We start from the raw sequence: 13232 nt of genomic DNA, 5'->3' as shown, positions 1-13232 counted from the left end.
TTAACAAACTCTCCTTGTCTATTTCCTCTAAATGTTTACAAAGGAGTACCATTACAGACACACAGGACAGCTGGCTGCGTCTGTTGCTTCTTAATGAACACAGGGTCAGACATAAAAAGGCAGCAAATGTTTGAAATCAAGCCCACCAACTGTCTAGGAGGAATGAACAGCGTTTTCTGGCATAAAGATATTTTTCCCTGCCAGGTTCCAAGAGAGTCTTAAACGGGTATATCAGTAATACAGTTTCAAGTACAGCAATTAAAAAGAACCCTTCAGACACAGAACTTAAAGTACAGAATTCTAAGAGGGTCAAATTTGAATGAGTGGGATTAAATATTAACAAACTTCTTAAAGGGCTAGGTATTTTTAGCTTTGTTGGCCATAAGATCTCTGCTGCAACTAGTCCCCTCTGTCCTTATAAGTACAGAAACAGCCATAGGCAACAAGTGAATGAATGAGCATGTCTGGTTTTCCAATAAAACTTTACTTATAAACATAGGTGGCAGCTGATTTTAGACTATAGTTTGCCAACCCTTGAGCTAGATTACTTAGCGTTCATAAAATAAAACTGGATTTCTGAATTCTTTAGATTAGGAACAGGGTAGTAAAATTTTTGAGCATTGCTCTCTTACCTGCCTGGAGAAGGTAAAGGATTATAGATGTTGCTATAGCAGCTGGTGTAGGAAGAATGTGCTGGGATCTCGTATTCGGATAGCCCTAAGGTTATCTGAGTCCTCCAGTTCCCAGAAGCATTTGTGGAAGACACTAGAAATAAAAATGAAAAGAGACAAAATTAGTGGGACTATTCAAAGTGAGAACTGTTTAGGTCATTCAGATGCATGTTATAATCAGCTGCATGCAAAGTCAATCTTAAAAACCAGTATCTGGAATCAAGAGAGTTGCTATTCCAATTTGGTCACTTATTGGCCATGTGACCTTGGGCAAACAGTTTATACTCTTTAAGCCTCAGTTTCTTCATCTGTAAAGTGGGGACAATATTCTGTACAGGGACAATATCAGGATTAAATAAGCTAGTTAGTGCAAATATTTAGCACTGTGCCTAGCAATAAATGATAGCTATTATTATAAATGTGAGTAAAGTTAATTGAAAGATATGCTATAAAAAATAACTCAAAAGACAAGCCAGAAAAAACAATTTTCATACAGTAAAAGGATCTTCCCAATCTCCCAGTAAGGCTATGGTGGCTGGATAGCTTGATAGACTTCAATTGTAACGGTAAGACGACAAGTCTGAGTTTCTTGGAGACTTTTACAGGAAATGCATTCTATACACTGACTTGTTGAAACCTGCGGGCTCTTCACCCAAAGGTGGTATCAACCACCAGTAGGATCAAGGCACGTTTTGCCTTCTAAAAAAAGTTTGGGATGGTGGTAGGGGGAAGGTAAATAGTATAGGAAAGATTTCAGGAAGAAGAGATTTAGTTCTTCTGAGGGACTAATCTAGAACAAGGATCTAAATAAAAAGGAATGAAATAATGCCATTTGCAGCAACATGGATGCAACCAGAGATTATCATCCTAAGTGAAATTACAAAGACAAGTATCATATGATATCACTTATATGTGGAAGCTAAAAAAGTAATACAAATGAACTTACTTATAAAATAGACAGACTCACAGACAGAGAAGACAAACATGGTTACCAAAGGCGAATGGTGGGGGTGAGGGATAAAACAGGAATCTGGGAGTAACATATATATATTACTGTGTATAAAACAGATAAACAACAAAGACTTATTTTATATATATAGCACAGGGAACTATATTCAATATTTGATAATAACCTATATAGGAAAAGCATCTGAATATATATACACATATACTTAAGCATAAACACACATATGCATATATAACTAAGTAACATTGCTATATGCCTAAAACTAACACAACACTAAATCGACTAGACTTCAATTTAAAATTTTTTCTTTAAAAATGGTAAAAAACAAAATAAACAAATAAAGCAAGAGCATAATATGGGAGCAAAACCCAGTGAATGCCCCACTGCTGGGCATTTACTGTCCTGTCTCAATACTTTGGCCAACTGATGCAAAGAACAGACTCACTGGAAAAGACCCTGATGCTGGGTAAGACATTAAAGGCAGAAGGAGAAGAGGACAACAGAGTATGAGAAGGTTGGATGGTATCACTGATTCAATGGACATGAACTTGGGCAAACTCCAGGATATCGCGAGGCACAGGGTAGCCTGGTGTGCTGCAGTCCATGGGGTTTGCAAAGAGCTGGACACGACTTGGTGACTGAACACCAACAACTCTAAAATGAGCCCTGCCCCATGCCTCTGTGCACGTCATCCAAGCCTCAAAAGTCCCACCCTGCTCCTGGAGCCTTCCTGCTCTCCTCTGATTCCTGTTCCTGGCGGCAACCTCCTCCTCTCTTTTATAACCACAAAGCACATGTGAGAAGTGTGAGACTAACACATTTCAAAACTCATCCGTAGTCCAGGATGCCACAAGGATTTGACTCAAGGATGTAAAAGTCCCACTTCCAGGAAGGTTTCATAACTAAGTCAGGCGGTGAAGCGTGGTGGTTGGGATATCAGAGCAGTAATAGAATTCCTATGGGCAGGGTCATTTAAGCACTCTAAGCCAGAAGTGCCTCATCTGTAAGATTAGGGGAATAATAATAAACATAGCAACAGCACTCACTGCACAGAATTGTTGCATATACTTAGTGGGAGAGTACACATAAAGTGCTGAGCAGGCCGGGTGGCACAGCGTCAAGTTGCCAAGAAATGCTGGCTGTCCTGACTACTAAAACTGAGTCAACCCAGAGAGCCTTCAGGTGGCTAGAAGGGATTACAAAACCCCTGAATGATTCGGGTTCATCGGAAAATTCGCTCTCCATGAGAATGATGTGTGCTTGTTGAAACATACTTCCGCAGCTATAAAATGTAGACAGGAATGAGGAAAATTCCAAAAGGCAATTCTGAGAGCACTGATTCCATCCCTCTAATTCCTTAAAAATGTGATGCCTTTTGGCCCATGGGGCCAAATCGAGCTGCTTATCAGAAAGGCTCACACCAGGAAGTGTTATCTCCATTCTCACCTTTGCCCCAGTCCTGAGCCAATGGCCAGGAATGTTGAAATTTCTGAGTTACACCTGCTTCTCCCTGGCCTCGATGGTTAAAGAGATGATGGGGTAGATTTACCAGCCCTGTGTCCTGATGACCATCCACATGCATCTCAGCCCTCATGTTTTAGTTTCTGAAAGTTTCTCAGGTCACACCCTGAACCTGAGGGGCAAGAAAGGCCTTCTCTACATCAGAGCCACAAATAAGAAGTACAGGAGGCTTTTCATGGTAGATGTAGTAATAAGTGGGAAAGTCCAAAGTCTCGCACAAATAGTAGAACACTAGAACCCAAACAGTAATCTCCATGGAAATGCCTCTTGTCAACAACATTAGGAAACTTTTAAAGGAACAGTTTTCACTGATGATCACACAGTGATTCAAGAATCCCTGAGCTATGTCTCACTAAGGTGTCATGCTTGATGGGGGGCAAGACGCCCAACCTCAGTTTTTTTCACACAGTTCCTGTTTCTTAGAGCTTTAATATTGCTTAACACTCATACATTCCTCTGGTTGCTAACTAAACCGTGAACTCATCCAGGCCAGGAAATGGCTCTAAACTGGCTCCTCGGCATCTTGGACATGCCTGCTTGTTTGCTGAAGAAGTGAAATGCTCAAAAGACTCTCCTTTTAGGCCCCCATTTCTTTCCTTACAGTACCTAGCACAGCTGGAGGTTTGCAGGTAAGTCCTGCAGCAGTAATAGTGGAGATAGGGAACAAAGTCAATGCATGGAGAGAGTGCCTCTAATCAAAATGATCTTTGAAAGTCCCTTAGATCAGCCATAAAGTGGAGTATATATGATTACTGAATTAAGACCTGCACAATACTTAGAACAGTGCCAGAACAGTGCTTAGTAAATGCCAGCTCCAGTGAACTTTAGAAGTCTCATGCACAGACTGGAGCATTCAGAATGAACTGCCTTTTAGGTGATCCAATTCCTCATGGTGAACAAGGAAGGATGTATAATCCTGATGGTTTTCTGCTTACCTGAAGGGTTTATGCTGTTCTTTTAATATATCAAATCTCTATGCCATAAATATTTTATATTTATGGAAGGAAAGTTAATTTACAATGTTGTGTTAGTTTCAGGTGTACAGCCCAGAAGTTTAGTGTACACATACACACACACACACACTGGGCTTCCCTGGTGGCTCAGACAGTAAAAAATGCAGGAGACCCGGGTTCAATCCCTGGGTTGGGCAGATCCCTTGGAGAAGGGAATGGCAACCCACTCCAGGATACTTGCCTGGAGCATTCCATAGACAGAGGAGCCTGGGAAGCTAGTCCATGGGGTGGCAAAGTCAGACATGACTGAGCGACTAACACTTTCACTTTTCATATATATTTATTAGTGTTATTATTTCTTTCTCAGAATCTTTTCCCTTATAGGTTATTAATTAAATATGGAGCAGTGTTCCCTCTGCTATCCAGTAGGCCCTTGTTGGTTATCTATTTTATATATAGCAGCGTGTATTTGATAATCCCAATGCCCAGAACAGTTTAAAGAGATGTGCCTGTCAGTGGAAGACCCAGAAAAGATAAAAATACATGAAAGGCCCTAACCCAGGGAAGGTTTGTTAGACTTGAATCTGCCTCTCCACCCAACGGCTACCGCTTGTCTGACCTTGGGTCCTGCTCTCATGCACCCTTGAGGAGGGTGGTTTGGAGTGGGCGTGGGGCAGGAACAGGGGCACATGCGGAAGATGCAATCTGGGTACCATTCTTACCTGAGGAGTAGGAGGACGCACGGCTGCTCGGAGAACAGGGGACCTGCAGCCCGGCAAAGCCCAGGCTTCTCTGAGAGCCCCTGTCTGAGTCAAAGCTAGTCTGTGCGCTGTGGCCCTGCTCCTTCTGCCCAGAGGCCCGCTGGTACCAGCCTCGCAGGTGCTCTGCCACTAAGGCCTTGTGGATGTTTTTGGTGATGTGCTCTGACTTGGCGGCAGCCTTCCGCGGCAGCCGGAGTGTGGCGTATGGATTATGGGGCACCCGGTCGACCTCGTCCTCGTGAAAGGACCTGCTGCAGTCCCTTGGGTGGTCGTATCCGTAGTGGGCGGACGACCGGTAGGAAGGATTCACACTGTACTGTCCCTCCGTGTCATTCTCATAGACGTAGCCGCCGGCATAATAGAGGTCACACTCCGCGTAGGGCGTGTACCCGGCAATGTAGCAGCTGGAAGAAGGCTGCTCCTGACTCTTGGGGTAGACACCATTCCTCAGACTATCCTTGTGTGCTAGGTTGGGCATGCTTCCCGAATTGGAAGTCGAGACGTTCTGTTTCTTGGACCTTCTGCGACCCCGGGAGCGAGTGTCCAGCGTCTGGGTGGTATAATAGGGGCCGGCCACGGGCGTGGTGCAGTAATACTCGGTGCTCGACTGGCTGGTGTAGGAAGACCCGTCATCCAGGATTTCAGTGCTGCTGCTTCTTTGGGATTTGGAGAGGGAGAAAAATGGCTTTTCGTGGTCCATCTCCGACAGCAGGTGAGACTGAGACTCGAGGCTTCCACTCCTCTGGCGGCAGTGCTGAGATGAAGGCTCGGGTCTGAAAGAGGAGAGAGAGGCAAGCTTGCTAAGGACAAAGAAGGAAAGGAGGACTGACATGAGGGAAAAGGACATCATGTCGAATGAGTTGATAGCTCTTGAACTGCAATAGGATTTTTTTAGGTTTCCAGAGCTGACCCACAACAGAATTCACGGGGTTCACATGGTCAAAATGAGAATAGAAATAGGTTCTGTCAATTGGGCAGTCCATATTCCTCTTTGAAAATAGGCTAAACTGATGATGGACAACCTGCGTCAAAGCCTAAGAAACACCCACATGCCTTTGGAGGGTCCTTTTTCCCAACAGGATAGCAGGATACACAGACTAGCATTCACAGATACATAGACTGAAGGCAGCATTCATGGGGCTCACTTCAGTTCAGTTCAGTCGAGTCCGACTCTTTGCAACCCCATGAACCGCAGGATACCAGGCCTCACTGTCCATCACCAGCTCCCGGAGTCCACCCAAACCCATGTCCATCCAGTCGATGATGGGGGGTGGGAGGGCCAAAGCCTGGCCAGGCTACTGGAGATCTCTGGGTTAACTCATGGCTCTATCACTTCCCAGCTGTACGAACATGGACAAGATATTTAACTAATCTCCCTCTCTAAACGAGGACAAAAATAGTACCTAATATCTCCAATCAGACTTGTTGTGGGGACTAAATAATATAGGACATATAAAACAGCACAGCCTTCAAGTAAACACTTCAAAATGTCTCTGTCGTCATTATCTTCGTCCACACCACTTAATAACAGAGAGTAATGCCTGGTTGGAAGAATTAAGGCACAAAACATCCAATATCTACCCAAGCAAAATATATTTTCAAGAACATTTTCTGGGCTGATATATTTGAACTGTTAAGTGCATAGAAAACGTAGAGCCATAAAGTCCTCTTGCAGAAAGCGATTAAGAACACAGCAAAGTGAAACAAAACCTTAGAGCAAAAGTCAATGGAGACAAAGCCACTAGAATGAAGCTCTCTTACTCCAAATGGCTGCTACTGTAGGCATTCCGGGTGAGAACGGGGGTGGTGGGCATGCTTCGTCCTCCCTGGGGCCGCCTCTCCAGAGTTTTGTAAGGACTGCTGTGTGTGGACAGCATTTCTCTGTGATGGGAAGAAAGAAATCAGAAAATGATGAGCCTCCCATCATTTCTGGCAAATCTGTAATAAGCTGCTTAGAAACTTACTGGAAGGGGAGAGACAAATTAGGATTTTGGTAATAACAGATATACAGCACTATATATAAAACAGATAATCAACAAGGACCTACTATATAACACAGGGAACCCTACTCCATATTCTGCAATAACCTATATGGGAAAAGAATCTGAAAAAGAATAGATACATGTGTGAAAAGTGAAAAAGTGTTAAGTCATCCACTCATGTCTCACTCTCTGCAACCCCATGAACTGTAGCTCACCAGCATTCTCTGTCCATGGGATTTCCCAGGCAAGAATACTGGAGTGGGTTGTCATTTCCTTATCCAGGGGATAAAAAAGATCTTCACGACCCAGATAATCATGATGGTGTGATCACTCACCTAGAGCCAGACATCCTGGAATGTGAAGTCAAGTGGGCCTTAGAAAGCATCACTATGAACAAAGCTAGTGGAGGTGATGGAATTCCAGTTGAGCTATTTCAAATCCTGAAAGATGATGCCGTGAAAGTGCTGCACTCAATATGCCAGCAAATTTGGAAAACTCAGCAGTGGCCACAGAACTGGAAAAGGTCAGTTTTCATTCCAATCCCAAAGAAAGGCAATGCCAAAGAATGCTCAAACTACCACACAATTGCACTCATCTCACACACTAGTAAAGTAATGCTCAAAATTCTCCAAGCCAGGCTTTAGCAATACGTGAACCGTGACCTTCCTGATGTTCAAACTGGTTTTAGAAAAGGCAGAGGAACCAGAAATCAAATTGCCAACATCTGCTGGGTCATGGAAAAAGCAAGAGAGTTCCAGAAAAACATCTATTTCTGCTTTCTTGACTATGCCAAAGCCTTTGACTGTGTGGATCACAATAAACTGTGGAAAATTCTGAAAGAGATGAGAATACAGACCACCTGACCTGCCTCTTGAGAAATCTGTATGCAGGTCAGGAAGCAATAGTTAGAACTGGAAATGGAACCACAGACTGGTTCCAAATAGGAAAAGGAGTACGTCAAGGCTGTATATTGTCACCCTGCTTATTTAACTTCTATGCAGAGTACATCATGAGAAACGCTGGACTGGAAGAAACACAAGCTGGAATCAAGATTGCTGGGAGAAATATCAATAACCTCAGATATGCAGATGACACCACCCTTATGGCAGAAAGTGAAGAGGAACTAAAAAGCCTCTTGATGAGACTGAAAGGGGAGAGCAAAAAAGTTGTCATAAAGCTCAACATTCAGAAAACGAAGATCATGGCATCCGGTCCCATCACTTCATGGGAAATAGATGGGGAAACAGTGGAAACAGTGACAGACTTTATTTTTGGGAGCTCCAAAATCACGGTAGATGGTGATTGCAGCCATGAAATTAAAAGACGCTTACTTCTTGGAAGGAAAGTTATGACCAACCTAGATAGCATATTCAAAAGCAGAGACGTTACTTTGCCAACTAAGTTCCGTCTTGTCAAGGCTATGGTTTTTCCTGTGGTCATGTATGGATGTGAGAGTTGGACTGTGAAGAAGGCTGAGCGCCGAAGAATTGATGCTTTTGAACTGTGGTGTTGGAGAAGACTCTTGAGAGTCCCTTGGACTGCAAGGAGATCCAACCAGTCCATTCTGAAGGAGATCAACCCTGGGATTTCTTCGGAAGGAATGATGCTAAAGCTGAAACTCCAGTACTTGGCCACCTCATGAGAAGAGTTGACTCACTGGAAAAGACTCTGATGCTGGGAGGGATTGGGGGCAGGAGGAGAAGGGGAAGACAGAGGATGAGATGGCTGGATGGCATCACTGACTTGATGGACATGAGTCTGAGTGAACTCTGGGAGTTGGTGATGGACAGGGAAGCCTGGCGTGCTGCGATTCATGGGGTTGCAAAGAGTAGGACATGACTGAGCGACTGAACTGAACTGAACTGAACTATCCAGGAGATCTTCCTGACCCAGGGACTGCATCCATGTCTCTGGCGTCTCCTGCACTGTAGGCAGATTCTTTACCATCTGAGCCACCAGGGAAACCCCAGATATATGTATATGTATAACTAAATCACTTTATTGTATACTTGAAACTATACAACATTGTTAATCAACTATACTCCAACCTAAAATAAAATAGATACCCAACAAGGACCTACTATATAGCACAAGGAACTATACTCAACATTTTGTAAGAACCTATAAGGGGAAAGAATCTGAAATATATATATGTATGAATAACTGCTGATAATTGTATATATAATTATATATATGCATAACTGAATCATTGTGCTATATGCCTGAAACAAACACAACAGTGTAAATAAACTATACTCCAGTTAAAAAAAAAAAAAGAAAGAAAGAAACAGGAAGCTGAAGGAATGGGAACATAAAGAGATAATTGGGAAAGTTGTCTTTGTGGTTTAGTATCCAGGTGCATCTTGGATGAGTCTTAGGGGAAGAACAAGTGATCTGACTCTGAGTCATAAATATGAAGGAAAAAAACGAAAAGACTTTTGAAAAAGAGTGTACTGAATAAACTAGATTGAAAGCAAGGAGAGCAGGGGTAGCAAGTCCTTTTTCTGTAAAAAGTCTCATAGGAAGTATTTTTGGCTTTGCAGGCTATCCCAATGATTCTGTCTGCCCCTCAAGTAAGAGAGCAGTAGACACTAGCAGACAATATGTATGTGACTGGAGGTGGTTGTGTGCCAATCAGATTTGACTGTGGATACTGAAATTCACCTTTCATATAATTTTTATGTTACAAAATTGTCATAAAAAATATTAGTGTTTTTTATTTTCCTTCCAATTATTCAAAATTCTAAAAACCATGCTTAGCTCATGGGAGATACAAAAATAGGTCACAGGCTGAATTTGGCCAGTAGACAGTCATCCACAGCATTCTTAAATTGCTTTATCCACTTTCCAGCACAGTGAGAACACAATTTAAAATTATTTTAATTAAAAACAACTTCGATTACACCTCACTTACTACAAAAGCATGGCAAAAAAGTTAAAAAAAAATACTGTGTTTATACCTTTAAAAACAAAAAATTAGATCTCTTTCAAATAAATTCTCTTTCAAAACCCACTTAAGGAAAAAACACAACTTGATCTAACATTTTATGTTGCTTAATATTCACTCATACTGTTATTTTAATGAGTGCACAGCATTCCACCGTAAGGACTAACTGTAATTTACTTAATCCACTAGTTGAGCATTTGGGCTGTTTTTATTTGTCATTAGAATAAACAATGCTGTGAGATAAGGATCCTGTAGTTATTTCAAGAGGAAAAATTCCTAGAAGTGAAATTGCTGGATCAAAGAGCAAACACATCTATAGGGCGAAGCTATAGGGAATGGAGGCATAATAATTTTTTAAGATAATCATTTTCCCAGTTATGATTCCTTTTGCTAAAACAGCTTTGTTTTCCCTGATATAATAAACACACCTGCCCAGTGCTATCTGATAGGACTTTCTTCGGTGATGGACATGAGCTCTATCTGTGCTGCCCAGCATCACAGACATCAGCCACATGTGCCTATTAGGACTTGAAATGCGACTGGTAGGACTGAAGATCTGAATTTTAAATTTTATTTGCTTTTAATTGAACTGGACACCACAGCTCTAGACACCTGGATCTCTATTGTTTAAGGCAACAGTTCTTAGATGCTAATCTACACATTGGGGCTAATATGAAATAAAGACTTTCACCAGTCTTTGACAAATCAGAAATATAACAAAATGTTGGTTCTCTTTTCATAAATGAAAAATCATTCCATCTAAATAATCCTCTTTTATTTTGAGACTAATTTCCATCTTTCCTGAGATGTAATAAAACATTTTGGCTAAAATCACATCATAGGCTTTGCAGTCAAGCTATGTCGGTTTAAATCCCAATTGTAACAGTTACTAATTGATGAACCCAACAAGTGATTCATGCTTTCTGGTCCTCAGTGTACTTATCTGTAAATGCTAAGGATGGTAGTAATACAATGAGCGTTTTCTTACAACTAAATTTGTTATTATATATTAAACACTTGGAGCAGTGTCTGGCACATACTAAGTGCTCAACAAATGTTCATCTTATTATTACTACAATGACTATATTTTGCACGTGTGTCATATTTTCATGAAATCACAGTGCTACCTGTGTGAAAATACTAATTAGGCAAAGTAAAAAGCTGGTAATCCTATCTTGGACCCAATTTAAACAAACAAACAAACAAACAAACAAACAACCTAGTAGTGATCCATGCAGCCAAATTCTGGGAATCACTGGTCTTTCATCTTTTAAAAAGTTACTGTCCCAAAAATATTTACTTGAGAGATGTGAGAAGTTACAGATTAAAAATGTACTCAAGTCCCATTTTCCTTTGAAAGATTAGAAGTCAGTTCTATTGCCTGGTAGAGTTGTATTAAATGTTCCCGAGACCTTGGGTGATGAAACAGAACTTTGACACTATATCCAAATTCAGATTTATAGTTAATGACTCTATTATTTAATACAAACCAAATAAGACTTTAAGGAAACAGCCAAATATTTTTTAAAAGACCTCTTTATAAACACTTCCACTTGCTGCCAACAACAAATAACTGGGTTAGATTCTACTCTTGATTTTATAAGATAACCCTTTCTGAAAGAGTAAACAGGATAACACAAAAATAGGTTGACTATTTTGGAGAACAGGTCTTACAGTGGTGAGGCATTCACCTCTCTGATGATCTGTCTTCTTACCTGGACTGTCTGGTATCCACAAACTGTTCATTGATGGACGACTTTCTGAAATGGATTCTCTCAATACCGAGAGACTTGGGAGGCAGAATTCTTGGAGAATGAGGTACTGAACTTGATCGCTGCCCAGCAAGAGTGAAGGTATCGTTGGCTATAATAAGTGAATGCATGAATAACTAGATAAATAAGAAGCAAACAAATGCCTTGCGAACACCTCCCTCCCCCAAATAAAGTGGAAGTTCTGTCTGGTGAGTAAAATGTTCTTCCAAAGAATGTAATTTTAAAAGTGCGTAAGTTCCAGGAAATGTATTTTTATATTTTATACAATAGCAAATAGAAATTACTGAATGTTCTTGTTGGGGACAGACCCAACTTCTGTCAACTCAATAGGAACCACTTTGAGCACATAAATCTCTCAGGTGTAATGGGTGATACTTTACAAGAGTTATACCACAGAAAAATCTCAGTGTATGAAGGGCCAAGAGGAAGTCGGCCTGTAAAGTTGGACTGGATCAGTTTTGCCCAGCTTTACTTTTAACATTCTTAGGCCTCCTTGGCTGGCCAAAGACTCATCCTATCACTGACAGGGATGAAACTGATTTATGATGAGTCATTAGGGACTTGTTAACGTCTCTCACTGATATTTGTATTTTCAAAGAGGAGTGGCAAACATGACCAAACCTCAGCTAAAAGGAAGAATTCTGAAATGGAAGACTGTCACAAACCATTCCATTTGGAAGAAGATAAAGCAGCAGGGTTTAGTGGCTTCCTGAATTCTTTAAGTCACATCAAACAGACAGCCAGCTCCCCTGCTTAAGCACAAGCAAGGGATTATAAGGAAATATTCTACCATTTGATATGAAATCCATTCCATCATGAAATGTGCTGAACATGGGTCATTACAATAGATAAGGTCTATTTCTAGGAAACCAACATAGTAACATGTAACACAATTTCTAAAACATGTGCTTCTTCCTAAGGAAAATAAACTCCCACTTATCCAGAATAAGTAGATAGTGAAAAATCAAATTTTCTATTATTTCCTGGTACTGTAGTATAGTCTGCACAACACTCGTTTCCTGGTTTTGTTATTAGACACCAAATATGTAAGATTTCACCACTGGACAAAGCTGGGTGAATGACTCTTTATTACTTTGCAACTGCCTGTGAATCTATAGCTACTTCAAAAGCTAAAAAAAAAAAAAAAACATCCTGCAGAACCTTACAAATCCTTATCAAGATACCTATTTACTCATGTTATGGTACTTTGATTCACTGAAGTCATGTGATTTGTACGATACTATATTTAACCCTGAGCTAACCTCTTGAGAGTCCCTTGGACTGCAAGGAGATTCAACCAGTCCATTCTGAAGGAGATCAACCCTGGGATTTCTTTGGAAGGAATGATGCTGAAGCTGAAACTCCAGTACTTTGGCCACCTCATGTGAAGAGTTGACTCATTGGTAAAGACTCTGATGCTGGGAGGGATTGGGGGCAGGAGGAGAAGGGGACGACCGAGGATGGGATGGCTGGATGGCATCACGGACTCGATGGACATGAGTCTGAGTGAACTCCGGGAGATGGTGATAGACAGGGAGGCCTGGTGTGCTGCCATTCACGGGGTTGCTAAGAGTCAGACACGACTGAGCGACTGAACTGAACTGAATTGAACCTGTGTAACCTCAGATATGCAGATGACACCACCCTTATGGCAGAAA

At 41.4% G+C, this 13232-nt stretch overlaps 1 protein-coding gene across 12 annotated transcripts in view; it reads right to left on the bottom strand.

Moving 5' to 3' along the window:
- Positions 1-13232, bottom strand: part of FRMD4B (FERM domain containing 4B) — a 374847-nt gene that overhangs the window by 5060 nt on the left and 356555 nt on the right. For 7 of the 12 annotated variants that reach the window (XM_042235971.2, XM_042235970.2, XM_060402224.1 and 4 more), the window contains 4 exons: positions 11518-11665; positions 6635-6754; positions 4835-5646; positions 633-765 (listed from right to left, as the gene is read on the bottom strand). In XM_042235971.2, the coding sequence (XP_042091905.1) occupies positions 633-765; positions 4835-5646; positions 6635-6754; positions 11518-11665 (1213 nt within the window). The remainder of the gene's footprint in view (positions 1-632; positions 766-4834; positions 5647-6634; positions 6755-11517; positions 11666-13232) is intronic. The other 5 variants (XM_060402228.1, XM_042235967.2, XM_060402225.1 and 2 more) reach the window with 1 other exon arrangement.

This window comes from Ovis aries, chromosome 19 (genome assembly GCF_016772045.2).
Source record: "Ovis aries strain OAR_USU_Benz2616 breed Rambouillet chromosome 19, ARS-UI_Ramb_v3.0, whole genome shotgun sequence".
NCBI lineage: Eukaryota > Metazoa > Chordata > Mammalia > Artiodactyla > Bovidae > Ovis > Ovis aries.
The sequence above is the reverse complement of the archived record's forward strand: the minus strand, read 5'-3'. Positions and strand labels throughout refer to the sequence as shown.